The 23,432-nt window shown below is 40.2% G+C and overlaps 1 protein-coding gene across 3 annotated transcripts in view; it reads right to left on the reverse strand.

Moving 5' to 3' along the window:
- tncb (tenascin Cb) overlaps positions 1-22,675 on the reverse strand; it is a 55,046-nt gene extending 32,371 nt beyond the window's left edge. The window contains exons 1-5 of one of the 3 annotated variants that reach the window (XM_084945606.1): positions 22,255-22,675; positions 8,129-8,677; positions 4,992-6,398; positions 270-533; positions 71-186 (exon numbers count right to left, since the gene is read on the reverse strand). In XM_084945606.1, the coding sequence (XP_084801732.1) occupies positions 71-186; positions 270-533; positions 4,992-6,398; positions 8,129-8,615 (2,274 nt within the window). In that variant the 5' untranslated portion in view covers positions 8,616-8,677; positions 22,255-22,675. The remainder of the gene's footprint in view (positions 1-70; positions 187-269; positions 534-4,991; positions 6,399-8,128; positions 8,678-22,254) is intronic. The other 2 variants (XM_084945603.1, XM_084945605.1) reach the window with 2 other exon arrangements.
- Between the last annotated feature and the right edge of the window lie 757 nt (positions 22,676-23,432).

Consider the following 23,432-nt stretch of genomic DNA (forward strand, 5'->3'; position numbering starts at 1 on the left):
CCCTGGTGGAAAGTGTAAATAATTGCTTAACTACTACGTGGAACACATGAGGTCAGGTAGCAGAACTAACCGTGTTTCTGAAGATGAGGTTCCAGCCATCGAAAGCAATGTCCAATGGATCCCACTGCACCTCCACAGAAGTATCCCGCACTGACTTGAACTTGAGACCCTCAGGCTCAGGAAGATCTGTGAGGGGAAATATGATAACACTCTTACAATTTTTCATCTACATTTATACTAAAATATGCATTTTAGAATCTTACACTTACATGTTGCCACCCTAGCAGTGACGGGAACACTCCTCTTATTGCTGAGCACAGCATAGACACTGATCAGGTATTCCACTCCAGGCTCAAGCTCCCTAATAGTGGCCTTCTTGTGGTCCCCAGGTACCCTCATGTCCAACTCTAAGCCTCCAGAGGCCGTGGGCACATAGGTGATTAGGTATTCTGTCACACGCATCTCATTTTCCCAGGATACGTCTACTGTCTCTGGGGTGACCTCCACCACTGTCAGGTCCTTAGGTGGCGACACTGCAGAGAAACATTGAAAATCACTGATCTGCATCAACGCTGAAAACATGCTGACCTCCAAAGTCTTTTTGTTATGTTACTCCTCACTGTCTGCCATGCTATTTGTGGGTGTGACAAACACAGTGTAAAGTGCTCTGTGGAACGAATAACTTTAACCTCTTTATATCCACGTGGATACTGGTGGCTCACAGTGGAGTGGCTGCAGCTCAGAGGTAGAAAAGGTCATCTACTAATTGGAAGGTGGTAGGATCCCTGGCTGCTCCAGTCTGCATGCCTATGTATCCCTGGGCAAGATACTCAATCCCAAGTTTCTCTCCAGTATGTTCATCAGTGGATAAATGTGGGTAAGTGTTAGATAGCAAGGTGTAGAAAAAGGATGTATGAATTGGCAAATAAGGATGTTGTATAGAGTGCTTTGACTACTCCAGTAAGCTAAAAGGCGCTATATAAGAACCAGTCCATCTACCGTTTCACCTAGAGCTTAGTTTGGTTTGGGTAATGCATATATTACCACCATAATGTGACACTTCATTTGATACACCATGTTCTAGTTTTTTTTAAATGTACCTATGTAGCATTTGAAACAAAACCCAAACCTAGTGGGGATACTGGGGATCAGAGAATTAGTTGGCTAGTCAGTTAAAAATATTCTGTAGTATAATATTATATAATAAGCTCAAGTTATTCATGCCTAGGTATTAGCTAATGAATACCTGTTATCTATTGCCTTCTTCTCCATAGTGTTTATGTAATCAAAGTAAATATCCATTACCTGCTACCCTTAATTATGTTCTACTGCACTACAAGTTCTTAACGTAGTTTTAAAAAGAACAAAGAAAACAAAATGAATATATACAAAATACAATACTGTTCCATTATAAGTAAATAATGCCCAGAGAGTGAGCTTTACATTCTTGGAATGCTTCTTCTTTGGATTTTGCAGAGTTTGTATTCTTGTTTTTATTTCCATGATTCCATTCTGAGGTTTTTCAGTTTTAGTTATGCCTATTTTGTAATCCACAAGAATTGTTATTATTTCTAAGTTATTTACTAAGTTTCAGTCATCCCGCCTCTCCTGTCTTCCCTGTGTCTTGTTGTTAAGTCTTTGTCATGGTGTTATAGTCCATAGTTTAGTTACTTCCTGTTTTATTTTGATATTCTCTTCACTCGTGTTTGTTGTATTTAGTTTTGATTCCCTTGTCTTGATGTCCCTAATTACTTTCTGCTGTATACTCTGGTGTTTTCCATTTCTTTCCTTAACTCTGTGTGTATTTAAGTCATTTGTATGCCTTAGTCCTTTGTTGTGTTGTACTGTTTATCTGCCTGTGTGTTATCCCTGATTTGTTCCATTTTGGCTTTATGCATTTTGTTTTTACCTGATTTTGGACTTTCAGCCTCACCTTAATAAAAGCTTGTTTTTTGTTACTTTTTAAAAAGTTTTATTCTAAACATGAAACTTAGGAAGTTTTTATTAAAGTATTTACTGCCTGGCCTAAACAGATGAACATAAGTAAAAGGTAACAGCAGCATACAGTTGATAAGTTTTCCTCATACCTCTCTTTCTCCTCTTTCTTTTTTACTTTTCACACAGGGTATTGTGTATTTCACTCTTACAGTTCTTGTAAATTTTTCCTTTTTTGTTTCCCAAATCTGAAAAAATTCAAATACCAGCCCTCTATGTTTTGGAGACAGGCAAAAAGGACTGCTTTGGAGAAAAAAGAAATAGCTTTTGGTCCATGTCAGAAAAACTTTTTTCCATCCAATGGTTAGGGTTATTATGGTATTTCATTATTTTAATTTATAGCATTATTGAATTCAAATATACAAGCTTGATGCCTATTTTATGGTAATGTAAGTTGTGGTGTAACCAGAGCTCTTTAGAACTTTAACTACTGTCTCTGTGCAAATTCAAGCTTCACCACTAAAGAGCTGATTTTTAACCAGCAGCTTCCAAAACCGCATTTAAACATTTTTCCATGTGACTTTATATTACCTTGGGTAAAGTTAGGTAAGTTGGTTGTAATGAGAAATCATCATCCACAAATCGAAAATGACATACTTGCCAATGTAAAACAGTGATTAAAACATAACAAGGCTTTGTCCTAAGTAGGGATGGGTATCGAAACCCGGTTCTTGTTGAGAACCGGTTCTCACTGTTTCAATTCCTTGGAATTGTTTGCCATTTTTGCAAACGATTCCCTTATCGATTCCAGTCGCCCCGAATGACGTCACCACGTTGCGGAGCGTCATTTACCTGGCAGGTAAACCTGGCAGGCTCAAACGCTCAAAAGTTTGGTTATACTTTACGAGAATGGATGACAACTTGCAATACTTGCAAAGTAGATATTTCATTTAAGAGGGGAAATACTACGAATATGCAAAATTATGTTTAATGTTGGCAGGGACATTACTGGATATTCTTGTGTAATTGCTACAGAATAATTTATGTTATACTTTGTTATTGCTACAGAAGAATATTTATTTTATTATTTTACATTTACAATTTTTTTTCCTGGGGACCCTGTGACACCCCATTGAAGAGCCGTAGGCTGTGGATCTTTTAAGATCTCACTGTTGGGTTTGTAAGGCCATGTTACTCCTAAATTTCTATCTTGTTCAAAGAGAAGATATAAAACAAAGTTCTAAGCTAATCGACCTTAGTGTTCTCCTTTTTTAAAAAGAATCGATAAGAGAATCGATAAAGAATCGAATCGTTAAACAGAATCGAAACTGGAATCGGAATCGTGAAAATCTTATCAATACCCATCCCTAGTCCTAAGGGCAAAAATTGCCTTAGAAACTTCAATTCAATTTTATTCATATAGCGCCAAATCGCAACAACAGTCGCCTCAAGGCGCTTTATATTGCACAGTCGATCGCACAATAATACATACAAAGAAAAACCCAACAATCATATGACCCCCTATGAGCAAGCACAGTGGGAAGGAAAAACTCCCTTTTAACAGGAAGAAACCTCCGGCAGAACCAGGATCTATAACAAAGAATCTGGCATGTTACTCCCAGTCACAGTAAATTACTTTGGTACTGGTGATTGCTTTTACAAATAAACCAATTCAATCAAATGTCTAGAATTGTTTAGATACATGTGAATTTATACTGTCACAAGTCAAATGGCTAAAAGTTTAACATTTCACTTATTTGGCATATTTGGCTAAAAATAAATTCAGATAAGATAAATATTTACCTAGTGTCAGCTTCTTGCCTAGTCAGCACTACATAATCCAATCTAATAAAAAATTATAAATGTAGAAAATGCACATTTTAGGTCTTGCCCACACAAGAAATGAAACAAATTTACAACTCTTAAACTTTTTTTGTTGTAAAGGTTTCTCTCATTAATTAAAACAATTTAAGCCACCATAACTTAAAGCTGCTGTTTTATCCAGTCTTCCTTCTCTCTCCTCAACCGGTCACGGCAGATGGCCCCACCTCTCCCTTGGCCTGGTTCTGCTGGAGGTTTCTTCCTGTTAAAAGGGAGTTTTTCCTTCCCACTGTCGCCAAAGTGCTTGCTCATAGGGGGTCATATGATTGTTGGGTTTTTCTCTGTATGTATTATTGTAGCTTACAAGATAAAGTGCCTTGAGGCGACTGTTATAGTGATTTGGTGCTATATAAATAAAATTGAACTCTTGGCACACACTACCAACAGACTAAAAAACCTTATTTAAGTGTATTTTAATGCTAAAGTTTCTGTAATATTACATAAGGAGTCTTTATTTAAGTAAACTACCTATTGTCTAAGGAGCTTGGAAAGAAAAGTGTCTGGACTCCTTTAAGTTTCCTTGGAGACATTTCATCCAAGAAGCTTCTTCAGTTTTAAGGGCAATTGGTGGAGAGTCCCAGATTTTAAGCCCTATGGGAGTGTCCCCAAGTGGGTCATGGACCCCCTATTGATCCTCTACCTAATCACATGAACCAAGGTGTGAAAACGGGTGTAGGTCACAATCAGCCAAGGTTCTGGGTTAACCCACTGTAAAATCTAGCCCCACCCTATCATGTGATTTATTGAGGTCAATTGGCCCAGGATGTGAGTGGGCATTAAGGTGTCTGAGAAGGGATCTCAAAACTGGATTATAGATGGCAGACAGTTGGTGTCGTAAGCCCCGCCCTCTGTTCAAAGATGGTCGTTCACAGTGGACATAGATGGCTTCTTTCACTCCTCTTTCAAACTATCTGTCTTCTCTTTCCATAATGTGAACATTGACATCCTCAAAAGAGTGACCTTTGTCCATTAGATGCAGATGGACTACCTGTTAATCGTTTGATCAAAACAAAATCCAACACCTGCCCAAAGACTGTGTTGCCAATGATCTGGTGAATTTTAACAGATGAGAATGTAGCTAAAACATTTCCTAACCCTAAACATGGGTAAAGTTGCGTAGAAAGTTATTCGTGTAGGTAATGATTTTATTAGAAAGTATATATAAACTGTCTTACCCTCTGAGCAGTCCTCTCCAATGAATCCTTCATCACAGACACACACTCCATTCTCACAGCGCCCCTGGTTGTGGCAGTCTTCTGGGCAGGTTAATATGGAGCAGTCTGGACCAGTGAATCCCTCATAGCACACACAGCTGCCATCTACACAGTAGCCTCTATCTAGGCAGTTCTTGGGACATGTCTTCTCACCGCAGTCCTCACCAGTGAAACCCTTATGACAAACGCACTGTCCGTTCACACAGTGACCACGGTCCAGGCAGTTATTGGGGCAGGTCAACTCACCACAGTCTTTCCCTGTAAAGCCGGTGAAACACACACACTTGCCGTCCACACACTCTCCACGGCCCATGCAATCTTTAGGACAGGTCTTGATGCTGCAGTCCTCACCAGCATAACCTTTCTCGCATATGCACTGCCCATTCACACAGTGACCACGGTCCAGGCAGTTATTGGGGCAGGTCAACTCACCACAGTCTTTCCCTGTAAAGCCGGTGAAACACACACACTCACCGTCCACACACTCTCCATGTCCCATGCAGTCTTTAGGACAGGTCTTGATGCTACAGTCCTCACCAGCATAACCTTTCTCACAAACACACTGCCCATTCACACAGTGGCCACGGTCTTGACAATTGTTGGGGCAGGAGAGTTCACTACAGTCTTCACCTTGATATCCTAGGTCGCATACACATTCTCCATTAATGCACTGTCCCCTGTTGCTGCAGTTGTCAGGACATGAGAGGACTGAGCAATCTTCACCTTCAAATCCGGGATCACAGATGCACTTCCCGTTGAAGCAGTGACCTTTCTCGCTGCAGTCTTTGGGGCAGGTGAGCTTAGAGCAGTCCTCACCAGTGTAGCCAGTGTGACACACACATTGGCCATTCACACAGATCCCGTGGTCGTTACAGTTGCCCGGACAAGTGAGCTCACCGCAGTCCTCCCCAGTGTAGCCCTCTTCACAGTAGCAGGTACCATTAATGCAGCGTCCTCTATCATAACAGTCGTTTGGACAGATGAGTTCAGAACAGTCGAAACCCGCCCATGGATGGTCGCAGATGCACTCATCGTCCACACAGCGTCCGCGGCCCAGGCAGTTGTTGAGACAGTTGGTCTGAGAACAGTCCTCACCGATAAAACCGTCTTCGCAGAGGCAGGACCCATCAACACAGTGACCGTAGTCGCCACAGTCCAGCAGGCAGAGCTCAATGCTGCAGTCATCCCCGCCAAAGCCCTCAAAGCATTCACATTTGCCATCTACACAGCGGCCCTGGTCCTGGCAGTCACTGGGGCACTCAGGTTCAGTGCAGTTGGGGCCCTTCCATCCAGGCTCACATACGCAACTACAGGTGTCAGTACTCCAGTTTCCGCGCCCGTTGCAGTAGGGCTTTGAGGACACTTCACCTGAGGAATGGCAAAAAAGAGAAGGATTTCCTTTTAAATTATTGCAAATGTGCACTACTCATCCTCCAGTTTGGCACTGCTTTACTTAGTCCTGTAATAATATTTTTTGCAAAAGTATGAAACAAACAGAAGCTACTGTGTTAAAAGTGAAGTCTAAGTAATTGGAGCCTCTGCCCAGCAAACATGGCAGAAACACTGACACTATCTTCTGAACAAGAAACATTAACATCATTTTAATTTAATGAAGAAATGAAATGCATATGCCCTTTGTTTAAAGTAACAATATCTGATGACTAACATGGTTACTAAATGGTTATGAACAGATGGCCATACAATATAGAACCTGGAAACAAAATTGTAATTATGACTGACAAGTCAGTGCTGCTGTTGCCCCATATCACCAGCTCCTTCTCTAACCCCTCTACCACCCTAACATCCACCTGAAGTCTGGGAAATAATTACTCATCACTCCCCAAATAAAAATTTTATATTGGTAAGGAGATATAAGCTCAAAGCGCAGGCACCAAACTTTATTTATATTTTTCTGCTCTAAATATTCAACTCAACCATAAGTTCTCTGGATGAAACTGAATTTGGACTGCACAATTATGTACTTCAATAACAGTTAGTTGTTTTATTTATTAATTTTTTTTTATAACCGGCTACTGTCTACAGATTAGTTGCCTGACATTTTTTTTTTTTTTGATGGGCAGTCTTGAGAGATGAAAAACATTTGTGCATGTCATACAAATCCTCCATCCATCTGCTTATCCTTTTTCAGAGTTAGGTACACCTTCAGGTTTCAGGTACACCTGTCTCTCACCCTAAGATGTCAATCTGTCGTAAGGCTAACACATAGACAACCATTTCCACTGATGTTCACTTCCACATTCACACCTATGGGCAAATTTGAGTTTCCAATTAACTTATCCCCACTAACTGCATGTCTTTGGACTGTGGAAGGAAGCCAGAGGAGAGAACACACACGAACACGGGGAGATCATGCAAACTCCACACAGAAAGACCCTGGCCTGATGGTGGAATTGAATTCAGGACCTTCTTGCTGTGAGCCAACAGTACTAACCACCGTGCTGCCCTATGTCAATGGCATAGGACTTTTATGTCATATAAGTCAATATAGCTTATATGCCATATAAGTTATACTCACTTCAAATATGCAATACCATAGTCTTTTAAAGAAATCTACCTTGGACAGCTTTAACTTAACTCCCACCTAGTTTGACATCAGAAAAGGACATAAAGATGCATACTTGCATATTATTATAGATGTTGCAAGACAAATTCTTCTCCTCATCCACATATAGTTTCTAAAACTTCTCTTCCTGGAAAGAATTTTTTAAAACTGCTATTTTCAGTGACCAAAAATGCCTTTTTTGTGTAAAATTTTCAATAATACATTTCATTCATGGATGGGACACTTCAGTAGATTGTAGATAGATATGTTGGGGAACATGGTGGCTTCCACAAACTGCTGCCCACTTATATTTATTTTTAATAGGTTAATTAAAATTTTTTTATTTTTTATTTTATCAAATAACCTCAAAGATTTATTGAGTGCACCTTTAAGGACAAAAGCTTTTTCTGTGCATTTTTGCCGATGTTTATTAAAATGCCTGTACACATGTGAGCCTATATGTACAGTAAACACACTGTCATTATAACACTTCTAATTACAGTGAGTGCATATACAGTAACAGATGTAGACATACCTGTAACTTGAGCTCCACAGCAACCTGCTCCACTGGTACAGTGCTCCCTCAGACTAGACAGCTCTGACTCCAGCATCTCTAGCCTGCTCAGTATAGCCTTGATGTCTGGCAGCTGGTTTTCACAGCCGCATGCCTGCTTGGGGATATTGATGCGATGGGTGAAAACGATCTGATTGTCACCATCCATCGTGTGTTCCATGTGCTCGGTGTTCTGCATCTCCATCGGGACGGTCTTGTGCTTGAGGTCAGTACCTCCTGGTGAGTCAAGGTCCACAGAGCAGAGCGACGTGGAGGGGACGTTGATGTTGTAGACATGGTTGAAAACTACTGGCTGGTCAGGATGGGGGAGTGTGAGGTTCTCCTGGGTTTTCTTCGGCATCAGAGCCTCTCTGCGATGGCGGATGACATTCCTGACAAGGCCAGCAGTGGCAAACTGGAGGATGAGGGCCACAGTTAAGAAGCCCAAAAAGAAACTTCTCATTCCCATGATGACACCCTGCCACTGCAGCTTATGAGTTTAGTAGCAAATAGGTATTCCCTTCCAGATTCCTATAGGAAAGAGTAAGTACAAACAAACAGAGGACCAATTTTGAGAAAGAAATTAGGTTTGTCTCATATCTTTATTACATTCACATGTAAAAAAAACATGTATTTATACATGTTTTGCATTCTCTCTGCTGCCATTCTTGATAGAATAAAGTAAAAAGTCACACGATTGCACACACATACATCTGTACATTTTTGCTGGCTCCAATAGTTTGTATTTTAAACTTTCTGTTGTTCATTGTCTGACTATGCTGCTTTTTTTCTTTTTCTCTTTCTCAACATTCCACAACTGTTCACAAGCGATAGCTACACCTCCCTTATCCAGGTTCTTCTGGAGGACTCATCCTCTTTGTCCCTACAGTCACTAAGTGCTTGGGGCTTTTTTTTGGTTGTTTGACAGAAATATGATAATAACACCTCCCCCTACCTGCCTCTAACAAATTCCCATCTCTATTCTTGTTGCTACCACTTACCCGTTTTTGCCCTTCTGCTCTCAATAGACGAGACATACACCCTGTTGTTTCCAGGGAAGGATCAAGGGCTGGCCTGTGACCTTAGGGATCTAAGTGAAGCATTCATGAAGACGGGCTGTCATGACACAAACAACCCCAATAACACCTGCACGGTGTAGAACCTCTTCTATTCCCCCAGCCCAGAACACAAACCAAGCTGACAGATTAATACTGGTGTATAGCTAAACCATCTGTGGTCTTTCTATAAAAGCGCAGAGGGCCTGGATGAACTTCCTTTCCACTCCCGCAAACCAGCAGGTCAGCATTCCCGGAGCGCTCCCCCTTGAAAGCCAATTGGTTTTCTTTTAGTTCTGTAACTTGATTCTTAATGCTTCTGAAACATGATTCTTTAAAAAGGTCTGCTGGAAAATGTGCTGAGTTTGTGGGATTAAAACAAACAAAAAAAACCCAAACTGTTTATTGCTTTGATCTTATATTAAATTTGAATATACAGGTTTGTTATATGCATGCCTTTGTTAGAGAGTTTTAAAAAGTGTACACAATAAGGTGTTGTCATCCCATTTTCCAGACCCTAAAATCTATCAGGTCATCAGCAATATGTCTATGGTGAGGGTTGGGTTTTGTTCTGGCCACATACAATGTACATTTTCAGAAACCAGAATATGCTGCACATCAAATCAAATCAGTTTTTGGCATTTGTTTTACTGTTAAATATTTTCACATTTGGGTGCTCAAAATCATTGAAAATTGTCTTAAAAGAGGTTGAACCCTTTGTCTAAATCTTTGCTAATTGGTGTTGGTGAACTTGGTAGATGTAAAGAAGTTAAAGCATTTTGGTTCTTGTTTTTCTTTTACATGCAGAAATGTAAAGTAAAGTAAATTTCCTGGCCCTTTCAGCAATTGGAACCAAGAGGATAACAGAAAACCACAAATATAGATTCCATGCATCACCACAGACTCGCTACTTTTTGAGGAGCTTGGCTTAGGTTGAGTTTATATAATTGTGCTTTTTCTCCACCTTGTCAAAGATGCTGACACTGATCCTTTCCTACCTTTAATAAAAACCAGTGTTTGCCTTGGCTACTTTAAAGGTTAATGGCAGCAGTTAGAAGTCAACATGAAAATGTCTAGCTAAGCAGACACAAAAATGTGTGATTGCAGTGGAATATGTATGGAGGGGTTTAATTTGCTCTCCTCTCTCTAGACTTAGTTGCAATGATGTGGGATTCAAGATCATCTTAACTGGCCATTTTCACATCCACAGGGTGACAGTCAGCAGGTAACATTCCACTTGTTCTCTTCATCTCAGCCTGACGCATGATTAGGCAAGCTGACAGATGAGCTCAGCTTGGAAGGATCCCACAGCTTCACCCCCTACTCAGCCACAACATTACCAGTCCCATGGTTAGACAGACAGGGATGAACGCCTCCATGATGGGTAGACTGTAAAAGTTCTAATATGGGAGTGCTGAAGATCTGGGCCCTCAGGGGTGTGAAAGCTCCCCCCACCATCCTCCTGTCTCCACACACACAAGACACTAATACAGTCACACCGCTGTGCCCAAGCATCACAAACTAGGGATTAAATCAACAAAATAGCCAGAAAATTGCTTTGAGTTGCTGCTAAGGTTTTAGTTCTGGGCGGATGGTTGGCTTTCTCACTTTGAAGGCTGGCTGCTCTCCACATGGACCTTTAAGGGAAACCAACCCCCAGAGACCAAAGTGGGCTTTGTATGAGCTCTGTGGCTCTGGCAAAGGTTGCCTTTACTTAGAAATAGATGAAGAGAAGAAACTTCCACTGAGCCCTTGAAATATTTTGATTTGATCTTTCTCTTCTTAGTTGCCATAAAGTCGTTTTTAATATGAAGCAGAACACTCAGAATGAGGGAATCTTAGTGTGACTCTGAGAAACACAGAGCTGATCCGTCTGTTTGGACTTCGTTCATGGGCACCCTGTGGTCCTGGCACTATGCTAATGCAGCTGGTTGTTGGCACTGTAGACATGGACTTGATACAATCTGACTGCTGCTGCTTTGTTATTCCCTCACTTAGTTTTGCTGTATAGTTAGCTTCTCAAACAGTAACAAAGCTTGTTGCTTGCCTTGTAGTTGAATGAGAGGAGAATTTCACCCAGGGAAACCTGCTGGCGCACAAGCATTTGGTGCAACTGATCTAAATCGCCCCGTTGTGAATGAGCGCTACAGAGACATTTGAAGTTTTATACCTCACACAGAGGAAAACTCTAAACACTTTAGTCTGGGGTTTTGGTCAGTGATGGTAGTGATTAGCTGTCAAAAAGCTAACAAATTGACAATATTTTATTTTCATTCAAAAATAATCCCTTGGCACAATTTTTCATTCAGTATCATCCAAAATGAATTTGATCACAACCTAGTGAGAGCAAGTGCTTTTGCTTTGCTGCTAAAAAGACTCACCTTTACAATCTAGCAGGCTGGGAAACACAATAGCTGGTGACAGCAACAACAAAAATCATGTGATAATGAGACAAATGTTTACTTCAGGCTGCTCTTTGCTTTTTGATTTTGTATATTGTCTGATTTAGACAACAAAACAACTTGGTCCATGTTGGGCATAATTCATGGCTTGGATTAAAATACACTGTTTCTAGCAGGGATTATCGATTTTTGTACATACTGTGAAGAGAGAGTTCTATATCTGAAGAACTGGGTACACAAGTTTGAATTTATATCGAATTTTCTCTTATCCACACATGGTCAAACGTACACATATAACCCACACTTCTATTTGGTTAAACATTCCTTAGCAAGTTGCAACTTGGCCGTACACTTTGATAGCCATCGATGAGCTTTTGACATCGCTCTGGCTGGATATTTTACAACTCTTCTTGAAAGAATAGGTAGAGTTCATTTAAACTGGTTGGTTTCCCTGCATGGACGTGACTTAAACATAGTTAACTTGATTGAGGTTGGGGCTTTAGGAAAGCCATTCAAGAAGCTTAATATTTGCCCGCTTCATCTTCATGTGTTCTTAAATTTTAAAGTCTCGTCTTCACTTGTCCAAAAATACCCCTTGTCATTGCACCCATTGTCTCATCTGACCCTGAATTTTGTCCACGTGGGCAGCTGCAAATTTTCGGCAAACTTGCAGGTGTCTATTTTGGAGCAGAAGTTTTTTTCATGTTATGGTCTGTCATGGTCTCAAGCTACAGCGATGTAAAACATGCTTCACTGTGAACTGTAAACTGCTGGTGTTCCAGCAGTTTACAGTTCACAGAGGAGACTTGAGCCTTCGTGAACCATCGAGACTCACAAATATCTGTCACCAATTTCCTCTCATCTGACTGTGACTGTTTTGGGTGTTCTTCCAGACCTTGGTGAAGTGGTGACAAATCTGAATATTTTGTACTTATATAGAGTTGTTTGAAGTGATGATTTTAGAATCTGTCATTGTTTACAAATTGCTCCAAGAGTCCTTCCCAAACTGTGTAAATCTACAGTTCTCCATTATAGATCCTGACTGCTGATCAATCCAAATGAGTGCTGTCAAACAAATACTTTTTATGCTGCAGACAGAAACTAGTATTTGAAGATAATTATGATCACTAAAAAACAGAGTTAACAAAAAGTTGGCCTTGCCAAGTAAGGATATTGGAGAACTTCCAGCACTACTTATTGGAAGATTTAAATGAGTGTATGTATATATATTTTAGTCTGTAGGTATACTTTTGACCTTGTGTGTATCAGAAAAAAATACAAAATAAATTCAAACTTCTTTTCAAAGTCTTTTTAAAGTAATAATTAATGGTGCATATTGTATAATCATTCCACCATTGAAAAGAACAGTTTAAAGAAACAGAATCATGAATCATTTAAACTTCTGACTACAACTCTAAATTGACTTTTTATTGCATCTTCTCTGTACAGCACTCCAAGCATTTTATACAACATGTCTCATCCATCCATTCACACATATATTCACGCTGTGCATTGTGTCACAATGCATTCGGAGCGACCCAGGATTCATTATCATGCCCAAGGATACTTTGCATCCAGGAATCAAACCACAAATCTTCCACATGCTCCAACTTCTGAGTCGTAGCTACCCCCTATATATAAATCATATAATTTGTGAAGTCTGTACAGTTTCCTCTGAAACAGAATTTGCAGCAAGTTTGGAGTGGCCTTTCACTTCAGTATGCAAAGCATGTGGTGACCTGCTGACTTTAACTAACTGCTAGAATCTGAATTTTGGCAAAGCTGGAGCAAGACTTTTCAAAAGAGCAGACAGAGTGGAGCTCCATCTCTTTTGCTGTGATATCATTGGCTGGCTCGATCATTGCCACATTTGAACCACATCCTGCACTCATCATCTCACCTGTTCATTCACCCCTTATCCCACCTTACACAAGGAAACAAGCCAAAACTGATTGCTTCTGGGCCTGTCTACTAACAGTGCATCTCCCCAGCCATTCTTCACTCTGCCATCAGGATTTTACGCAGTTCAGCAAAACAGCCTCATCGACCATAAAAAGAAGGCAGAAAGAGAAATATAGTGTGTGTCCTCCAAAGCACGAGGTGATAAAATTCTAAAACCTTTTCTGAGAAGAAGCAACAACCGTATCATTGATCAGTCATTGAGCAGCCGACTCAAGCTAGGCCTCCTCCTGGAAAATCATTTCTGTGTTTGATGATTATAACTCATAGCTGTAGTGCTGTCCTCAGCAATTTGGTATCTCTCTCTGGTTGTGACCTTGATGGAAAAACAAGAGTCAAATCAATATCAGACAGCGATGCTGTATGTTGGGAATTTATCCCACCTTGAAGGCAGGTTGATTTTGATAAATATGTTCATTTATTTGTCAGCAGGGTTTAGCTCTTTAGTTTGATTTGTGGCTCCTTGGGATGTGACATTACCCTTTAAATATAGGTAGGATAAAGAGAAAAAAACACATTTTCCGTATCCGTGACTGAGGCCCATTTCCTGGTCATTTTCCCTTATTATAGTGTGACAGAATCTCAAGGTGAAAAGAACCCCAGACAATAAGGCTGCATTCAGTTCTTATAGCGACCCAGATCCGTATTCTGTACCAAAGAAGGCAAGCTGAGTTTTTGTCACCAGTGACCTACAAAACTAGGCAAGCTTGATAAATTCTTCAGAAATGAAAAGAAAGCAAGTGCATCCTATCAGACCTGTTTAACATGCAGTCCTGGGACTTGATTTGTAGTTGTAGTCATTGAATATTTACAACATTTACACATCAAGTGGGGCACACTGCTTCATTATTCAGTTTGTTTGTTGTCGAGTTATCAGATGGCTGCTGCGTCGTCTGTTGACGCTGCTCCTGTTATCCACCAGTAGTGACTGTGGCTCTGTGTTATTCTGCTATACATTTCAAAGACTAATAATGCTTGCCTTATTAGAGTAACAGCTTCATGCCCTGATTTATTTTGGACCTGCCATATGGTAGATGTCTCAACTAAGGTGGACTCCAGTGACAATTAAATTTGTCATCACTGGGCCCTGAGTTTAAAAGTTCTGGTTTCTACATTTGCAGTCTGCAGGAAGAAAACAAAGCCAGCTCGCCAATCTTTCAACCCAAACTTCCGTCTAAAAGAGAAGGAAGTGCACATTTGGAGAAAAGGAGAAAACTGGTAATATCATTAACCAACAAGGAAACAGCGCTGGCCACATGGAAACAAGATTGACCGAGAAAATACAACAACCTTGTGATGTGTCAGGTTTGGGTTTTGAGTTGTTCCAGGGCAGTTTGTGCTGACTTCACTGTCCTGGTTACACTTTCATGTTGATCCTGTTGGTCACCCTTTGTGCAAGATAAATAATATTGCCATGCACAAAGCTGATGCCTCTAGACCTGGCAGTAAGAAAAAGAATCTTAAACTTACCACCTAGCAGCTCACTTTAATGGTTAGGATTAAAGTTGGGTTTGGTGTAAGCAAAATGCTCCAAGAGCAAATCCATCTTCTTAGACTGCCATGTTAAATATATGGGACAGAATTCACATGTTTACAGCCTGGTGTTGTCCTGAAGCTTAAAATAAGGTCTGTTCCTGCTTTGATTGACAAGTATGGCTGCTAGCTGCTGTCTGCTAGTCCTCAAAAGGCTAATTTAAGCCACTGAGCTAGATAGTCTTGATTATATTTGCGCTGTTAAAGGCATTTTGGGCTACAGTAGCCATACTGTATAGTCACTTCAGAAAGTCAAGAAAGCTACGGTCATAAAACTATAAAGCACAAAACCAGGAGCTTACATTTTTATGATCTAAGGCTAAATGACTACATACAACCTACATACTTAACACAGTCCTTGAAATCTTACATAATATGTCCATGCATAGTAAATTATTATCTAAATAAGATCAATGAGACTTTGCTTTCAGTCATAACATTAGCTAGATCAGTGTGTAAAACTATCGTATTTCATACAATCATAGTCTTTTGAGCTGAACTCTTTTTATGATCAGTAATGTGTAGCCACACAGGGACAGCAGTCTGCTTCAGTTTACAGAGGGTCTTAGCATCTTTGTGCACTTTAATTTGATCAACTGTCAGACTCCCACTGGCATTAATGCTAATGATGCTGCATGTCTAGCAGGCATCTTTGCTAACACATTTATTGCTAAATTCATTAGCTGACAAAATCATAAATAGCATGTGAAAAAAACCCAACAATTCATTATCAGTTGTTTTAAACAGTATTTCTTGCACAAATGTTAAAAGCTGTCTTTGTTTTCATGATAGAAAAATTAATATCTTCCAGTTCTGGACTGTTAATTGGACTAAAAAAAGGTTTGGATTTATTAGTATTTTTCTTTAAAAATAGCCATCTGTATTTTTGTTCCAAAAGCTGATATTGGAATATGAATACCATTAAAAGTTTTTCTGCTTTTTTTTAAAATTAAAATTATTTGCAAACGGTTTAATTCTCTACTCACGTTAACAATAAAGGAAAATAAGATTATTTTAGTCCTGATCTGGGGTCCAGGTGGCAGCCTTCGCCCAGTTCTTTCCATTTGAAGATTGAAAGAAACAACTGATTTCATGTCAGTGCCTTTAGCCTGATTTAAGTACATTATGATTTTCACTAAAACTCTCTGTGTCTGTTATTTGCTTATTGCTTTTCTTATGGAAAATAAAAACAATACCTTGACTTTCTAAAGAATAATGAAGTGAAGTAGTCTGTTTTTCATAGATGAAAAGAAGACTGGTTTCATCAAACTGAGACAGCGCTCGCTCGCACTCCACTGTGACCCCATTGGATCCGATGACACAGATAGCGGGGGAGTTAGTGGAGGTTAGTGTGTTTGCGGCTGATAAGGTGGACATGGGAGGCTGTATCTGAGATACCGGCAGAAACACTTATCTCGATACCAGAGAGAGTGCTCTGCCAATGCTGTGCCCTGTCTCACAAAAAGTGATTTGAAGCCTCAGCAGACGTGTCAAACTGAAACTGCCCCCAGAAAGTCTATTTCTTCAACCAAAACCAATTTCCCACTTTGACACAAAGATATGGAGAAAACGAATGTTGACAAACGAGACTGAGTCAGTAGTACAGCAGACATTCAAATCTTGGCGGAGTTTTTACAGCATTGTGATCTGAGTCATGGCTTACTGTGATGCCCATTAATATTCTTTATGACTCCTCCCCTGCGGTGCCTCGGTCTTGCACTGCTGTTCTCACTGGGTCCAGATGGAGAGGTTGGATGCTACTCATTGTTCATGAGCTTTTTAACATGCTGGCTGCTGGTGACCGACTGTTTATTAGTGTGACCCCTGTGTGGTGTGGAGGCTTGGCAGCTTCATATGAGTAGCCTTTAGAGCACGTCCACCTGCTGTTTTCTCCAGACGCTTGTGTACTCATGGCCCTCCATTCTACCTAGTTCCTCTCCTCACTGTGTACTCTGCACTACAGTTACTATAGAAATCTGACTTTATCTAGCGCTGCTTGTATTGTAATGCTATACAGAGGTATTGATGTCAACTGAAGGCACTTGTCTAAACTTACCATGTAACAAACACCTGGCTTTATCAGCTGCAAGGTGGGTGTAATATCTCCTTGCAATCTGTCTAATTTTACATGACTGTCATTTTATACTTTTGAGTATGCAGTGGGTCACACGCAAAGGTCAGGAATTAGTTTCTTTTAATTTACATCAGATACAGTCAACAACTTTCATCTGTTTTCTAGCAATGTACCAATATATTAGCTGAATATTGGTATTGGATGATACTGTTGCTGTTGACTGATATCAGCATGTTGCAGATAAGATTACATCACTGTCAGTTCCCATTAAGTATTCGCGGTTATCACTTCTGTCATTTTTGGATCAACTGGATAATGACAAACTTTAAAACTGGTCACTCTTTTATAAAGAACAAAAGAAAAAGAAATATTGGCAATGGCTGTTGGATAAAGATTTTTAGGGCATCCCCAATCACGATCATTTCTTTTAATTCATTCAAGAACAAAAACTTTACCACTGATGGTTCTTCTCATATACTGATGTTTGTCTTTATAAAACTATGACAGACAATAGTAAGAAGTATAAGATTTTTCTTTGAAAACAGGAGCTATTTATTTATATTTTCTCTCAGTATGTGTGAGTAAGAACAGTGTACGTTTTTATGTAATCAAGATTGTCAACTAACAACAGGGTTATGTGTTTTTCCACATGGTCGGAATTGGGCCACAGGCCACTATTTGCTTAGAAATGAGGTGCCAGCTATTAGTCATGAAACTCAGGAATGTGAAAATTCCGACAGCAAGTCACTACTGACAAATTTATTTGTTAACCCACATCTGTTCATGTGCAGATGAAAACAATATGAACTCAGGGAACAGGCCTTGTCCCATGTCAACTATCGTAAATGTCTGAGTTCCAGAGTAACCGGAATGGTAAATGTAAGCATTTCTGGGCAAACATGCCAAAGAGTTTTCATGCCCATTCAAAGACTGCATGTTTTAGCACTTTACACGGCTTTACACTGGAGGTTTATTTGCTATTTCTATTCAAACTGGATGGAAAAGATTTTTCCCCCCTCTTCAGTAGCAATGGAAGCAAGCATGTTGGCTGTGATACACGGACATCTGTTTGTCCTTGTCTGCAATGAAAGCCTGAAGCGTGTTGCGTGTCCAAATTGGGAGTGCCTTCCATTCAGACACTTGTATGAGCCTAATGACCCCGGTGCCCGGGGTCGGCTCTTCATTGGCTTCCCTGTTTTTTTTTTTACCATTTTCTCAAATTTAAATTGTCTGCCCCTCTCGAAATGGCCCCCATCACGTTTCAAAAACATTATGGCTAATACATTCCAATGTGTGAGGTCACTGGTGGTGGCAAAGTGTCAGAGCAAAGTGTCTACCACAAATGTTCATCTATTGGTTGCCTTCAGTGAAGGGCCAGGCAATACAAAGGCATCCCGGATCCAACAGCTCCAAGACTTCCACTTCTTTCCCGTTACCCATTAGCATTAGAGGAACAACCATCTGGGATGGTTAAAACACTGGATTTCTTTGAAGGGGTGCCTTTGTTTTTGGTGATGACTAATCTGAGTAAGCTTTAGTGGGAAAGGGGCAACGCTGTAATTAACTTTCTGAAGAACCGGTGTAAATTCCAAGGCTGACAAATACTTAAAAAAAAGAGAGAACAGGAAAGCAAAGCCCTTATAAATGGACACATCATCGTCTTGTAATTAATAAAACTGGATGCCTGCTGAATGATTTCCCTATGATGATGCCTTTCAATTCAGGAGTGAAGTATACAACATGATCAGATATGAACTGAAGTGAGACTTTGACAAATTTCATATAATTTCTACTGGACTACCATTTAATAAGCATAGATGCTAAAAAATGCCGCAACACATACAATATGTAGTTGTATCTGTAATGTAAAAACAAGTTCTTTTTAACTTGCTAGCTAGATCATCAATCCCAAAATCTTCCTTCCAATGGCGAGAAATTGTTTGCTGGTTTTTGCATTTCTTTCATATAGCTGAGATATTGACCACTAGACTACGCTTGAACTTTGAACTTGCACACTCTGTTTATTTACACATCTACACATATAGTGTTTAGTGTCTTAGATCTGGGGAATTATTTTGGTAGATATTTCCTTAAGAGGATAAATAAAAAAAATATGTTCTGCTATTGTCCTACGTGAAAATTAGGGGATCACCAAAGGCAGTCTGACTTATTCTTTGTAAACCCTGAATCTGTTATCAGAGTCCAGATTAAATTATCTTGCACTGTAAATAATAAATTATGTCAAATTTGGCTTAACTTTATAATTTAAGCGAGACATTTCATCAAAAACCAGCAACAATGTCAATGAGGAAAGACAAAGAGAGGAGCAGCAGAAGAGACAGTAAAGGTTGTCCAGACCAGACTAAATTAAACATGAGGTTCATTTAGTCAAACCAGAGCATTTCTCCTGAGTCCTGTCTAACGTGGGTCATCATGAATATCCACGTTATTGTTCATTCTCAATCACCAGTGGAGGAGCAAAGTGGGGTTAAAGACAGTCGCCCTCTAATAAAGCTTTGTAGGGCACGGAGCATTCGGAGCCAACAGCTGTCCAAACAAAGGCCTGTTTCCCACTCATCGTTACGCCAAGTGTCACTGTCAGTGGCTACTTATATGCATAGCCAACGCATCATAAAACATTAATATGCCGAGCCTGCGCTGCCAGTGAAGGTCACATGGCACTCCTGTTACACCGACATTACTCAAACCCATGTTGGACATGGAAATAGGTTAAAATTACTTGTAAATCTTCTGAGAGATATTTGAGGAAGATATGAAAGGTCTGCAGTGGACCTGAAGGCTTAGACGGCTGTTGAAACACAGCCAGGCTCCTTCCCCGTGTGTGCATCTTCTCATCATACACAATTACCATCCAGCACATGCTCCCCTGGTATCCCGTGGGTCTCCTGTGGGTCTCATCACTTCTCGCCTTCTGCACCAACTTACCCGTTCACATTCTCCCTAAGATGTAGATAAAGGTTTTGATATCAGCCACCATGAGGATGTGATTTTCTTCAAACAGCTTCGAGGTGTAAAGTTTAAATGAATAAATCCCGTCTCTGCCTGCCTTGAAGAACAGCTGACACACCTTAAAGGATTTCACCAGCTTTTGGTGGAAAACCTATAGTGGCCCAAAATAAAGTTTTCAAGACTGAAAACTTTTAAGAGATATATATTTCTGAATTTTTTTTTTTTTTTTTTTTTTTTTTTAGCAAAAATGCCTTTTATTCTCTTACAAATTGAAAAAAGGACTAGTAACTCTCTTTGCCTCATACTGTAGGTGTGACTGATACTGCTGCTGCTTCAGTTACCAATGACAGCTCTATAATTCTGCTAATGTTACTATGTTTTACCACCACACTTTTAGGGAGTTGTGACCACAAAGGCAACATTTTTGACAGAAATGGCAGAAGACTAACATTAAGTGTTTTATCTTCTGTCCAAAAAAAGAAGAAAAAAACCCCACAATTGGCAGCAACCCTAAAAATCCCATATTTACTGTCAGCATACTAGTCTATCAAACACCCTCAGGTTGATGGTTTCTCTCTCTACAAACTCCTGTTGGAAACAAAAACATGAAGCTGAACTCATGATAAGAGGTTGGGAAGCACATGGAGATGTGTGTTCAACCCATAAGCACCACATGTAATCTAATATTTTATACTTTTAGAAACACGTTTCTTTGTTCCTCCTACACACCCCATTATTTTTATTTCCTTGAACGTGATTTTTATCCAGCTAATTTCACACATTTTAATTTCTGTGCATATAGCCATGCCACCGACATGTCTATGTGTGACCACAGTTCAAGTCCTCCAAGAGACTCCCTTTTTTTTTTTAACTCAATCAATAAAAGTAGGGTTAGGTTTGTGATATTAAAACTACCTAGCTAGGGTTAGCCAAGTACTTGGTTTCTTAGAAAATTTTCTTGGTTGCCAGGGTGATGCAGAGCTGCTGACAATCTCATCCATAGATGTGATCGTATGCATGCAGAAACAAAGCACGTTTCCTGTTGTATTTGTTTCAAACTCGTGCTGAGCTTAAAGAAATAAAACTATTTGTGTCTGTGTACACGATCAAAGAGCTTATTTCTAAAGACATTTTTTGCCATCTGACCAGGCTGGTGTGTTTGTTTCAGTAAGGCTGCCGCTTTACAACAGGCACTGTGTATGTTGGAGATCTGGGACAGGAACCAACCGGCAGCATCTAATGCAGAGCAGCTGTCTGTCTCCTGGGTTACAGAAGCCTACTGTCTGCTGGCAGCCATAAAGTGTACAGCTGGACCTACTTCAGCAAGTAGTCCAAACACACATGCATGCTCACACTCACATATGTTGGACAAACGCATACTAACACTAACCATCTTGGCACTGCTGTGCCATCGGACAATAACTCAGCATCAGCCCTAATGCAGGTAGAATAATTCAGCAGATTATGACACTGTTCTATCTACAAACATCACTCTTTTTTACCAGCTCTCTGGTAATAATAGGGAAACAGCCGACAAGAGGAAAAACTTTTCCCAGTAAAACATAATTGGCAGCCAGGTGCATGCAGTAAAAAGCACAATTAAGACAACCTGAAGGCTCGAATTACAAAACATAGAATGAATTACAGTAACTGCTTTGCAGAGCAAGCAATGGTTTTGCTAACATCATCCACACATTCTCCATGTGAGATCGATGTATAGATTTCAACATGGTCACTATCACTGCCATGAAAACCTGTCAAAGCACCTCAGAAATCAAAGCAAAAATCTGAAATGTTGGTCGGCTTACGCTAGTTACACCAAATTTTCATTTTTGGGGGCAAACAATCCAGTGAATAATCAAAAGATTTTTTCTAATGCCAATAACCATTGCACTATCTATGCATTTAATAAAATTGGCCAAAACAGGACAGAAATCTTTGTAAAAAGTTTGAATATACACTAATATGGAAGAACAGAGCTGAGACAGTGTGTTTAAAGTTGTCATTCACTGCCATTTCCTTTTCAAAATGGATCTTAATTAGGTAAGTGAAGCAGCCCATTCATTCTGCTCTTATTCAAACACTGGCTCAGTGCAGGTAAAAGAGGTAACTTACCTTGAAGAGAATGCTTGCAGCCTCTCCACCGATGAGCAATCTAAGAAGCCTTGAGGAGAGCCTTATCAGCCAGCCCTGACAAATGTTCTCACCGATCTGTATCTCTCAGAGCACTGACAGCTCTGTCATCTTCCCTCTTCTCTCTGTTCTCTTTGAGTGTTTACTCGAGTCTACCTAGAGAGCCAGCTGATGTTGAGCAGCCAGTGAGGAGAGAGAGAGAGAGCGAGAGAGAACGAGAGGCTGAGAGAGGGAAAGAGTGAGTGAAAGAGAGAATTCCCTTTCTCTTAAACACTAGACCCTCTGCGGTCAGACTCCACTCCCACCTACTGCTCTCTTAAATGCCCACCCCACCACCTCCACCTCTCCCATTCACCCTCTCCACAGCATTGTGAGTGAAAGCGAAGGAGCTGAAACAGGACGCCTCAAGGCTGGAAGAAGAGAGTGAGACCGAGAGAGAGAGTAGGAGAGTGAAAATGGGGAAAGGGAGGTGGGTAGAAGGGGTGGAATGGGATGGGGTGGTGGTTGGACCATTAGCAGCAAATTGCAGCGGGCAAGCCAATGGAAAGCAAGATATGAGTGAATGCAGGGCCTGCATTAACATAGCATTAAAGGACTTGAAAGCAGGGAGTGAAAAAGGGCCGCCAAAGGCTTCGTTTGTGAGATTGATGAGCCTGGGTAACAATGAATATGCACTCAAATGATGTGCTGGACCCATGTTGAACATATCATATTAAAACAAAAGTTTTAACTAGCTACTGTTGCTAGTTTCTGATTGGTTATACAAAAAAGGGCAAAAAACCTTACAACACCAAAGAATGGCACCAGATAAATCTCTACAATCCATCTGGGAATTCAAGATTAGAAATAGCGATCCATCTATTTAAATGCTCTTTATAGATTTTTACACTTTCTGACCTAAAGTTCAGAAACATACCAATGTCAGAGGAATTACTTTTGAACATGGAAAATGACGCCAACTGAAAGTCACATAAATTCTCTGACGTTTGCAGTTTATACAACCGTCAGTGTCAAAACTGTCAACAAACCATAACACTTTTGTGAAATGTTTGTGATCAGTGTTCTCCAGTTTCAGTGGAATGCTAACTCATCTTTGAGTAAGTCTTTTTAGATGCAAGTCGTGAAACTTGGCAGCCTTCTTTGCAACTGGGAAGTTACTT

This window comes from Perissodus microlepis, chromosome 12, assembly GCF_051167445.1.
Source record: "Perissodus microlepis isolate ML-2025 ecotype Zambia chromosome 12, ASM5116744v1, whole genome shotgun sequence".
Lineage (NCBI taxonomy): Eukaryota > Metazoa > Chordata > Actinopteri > Cichliformes > Cichlidae > Perissodus > Perissodus microlepis.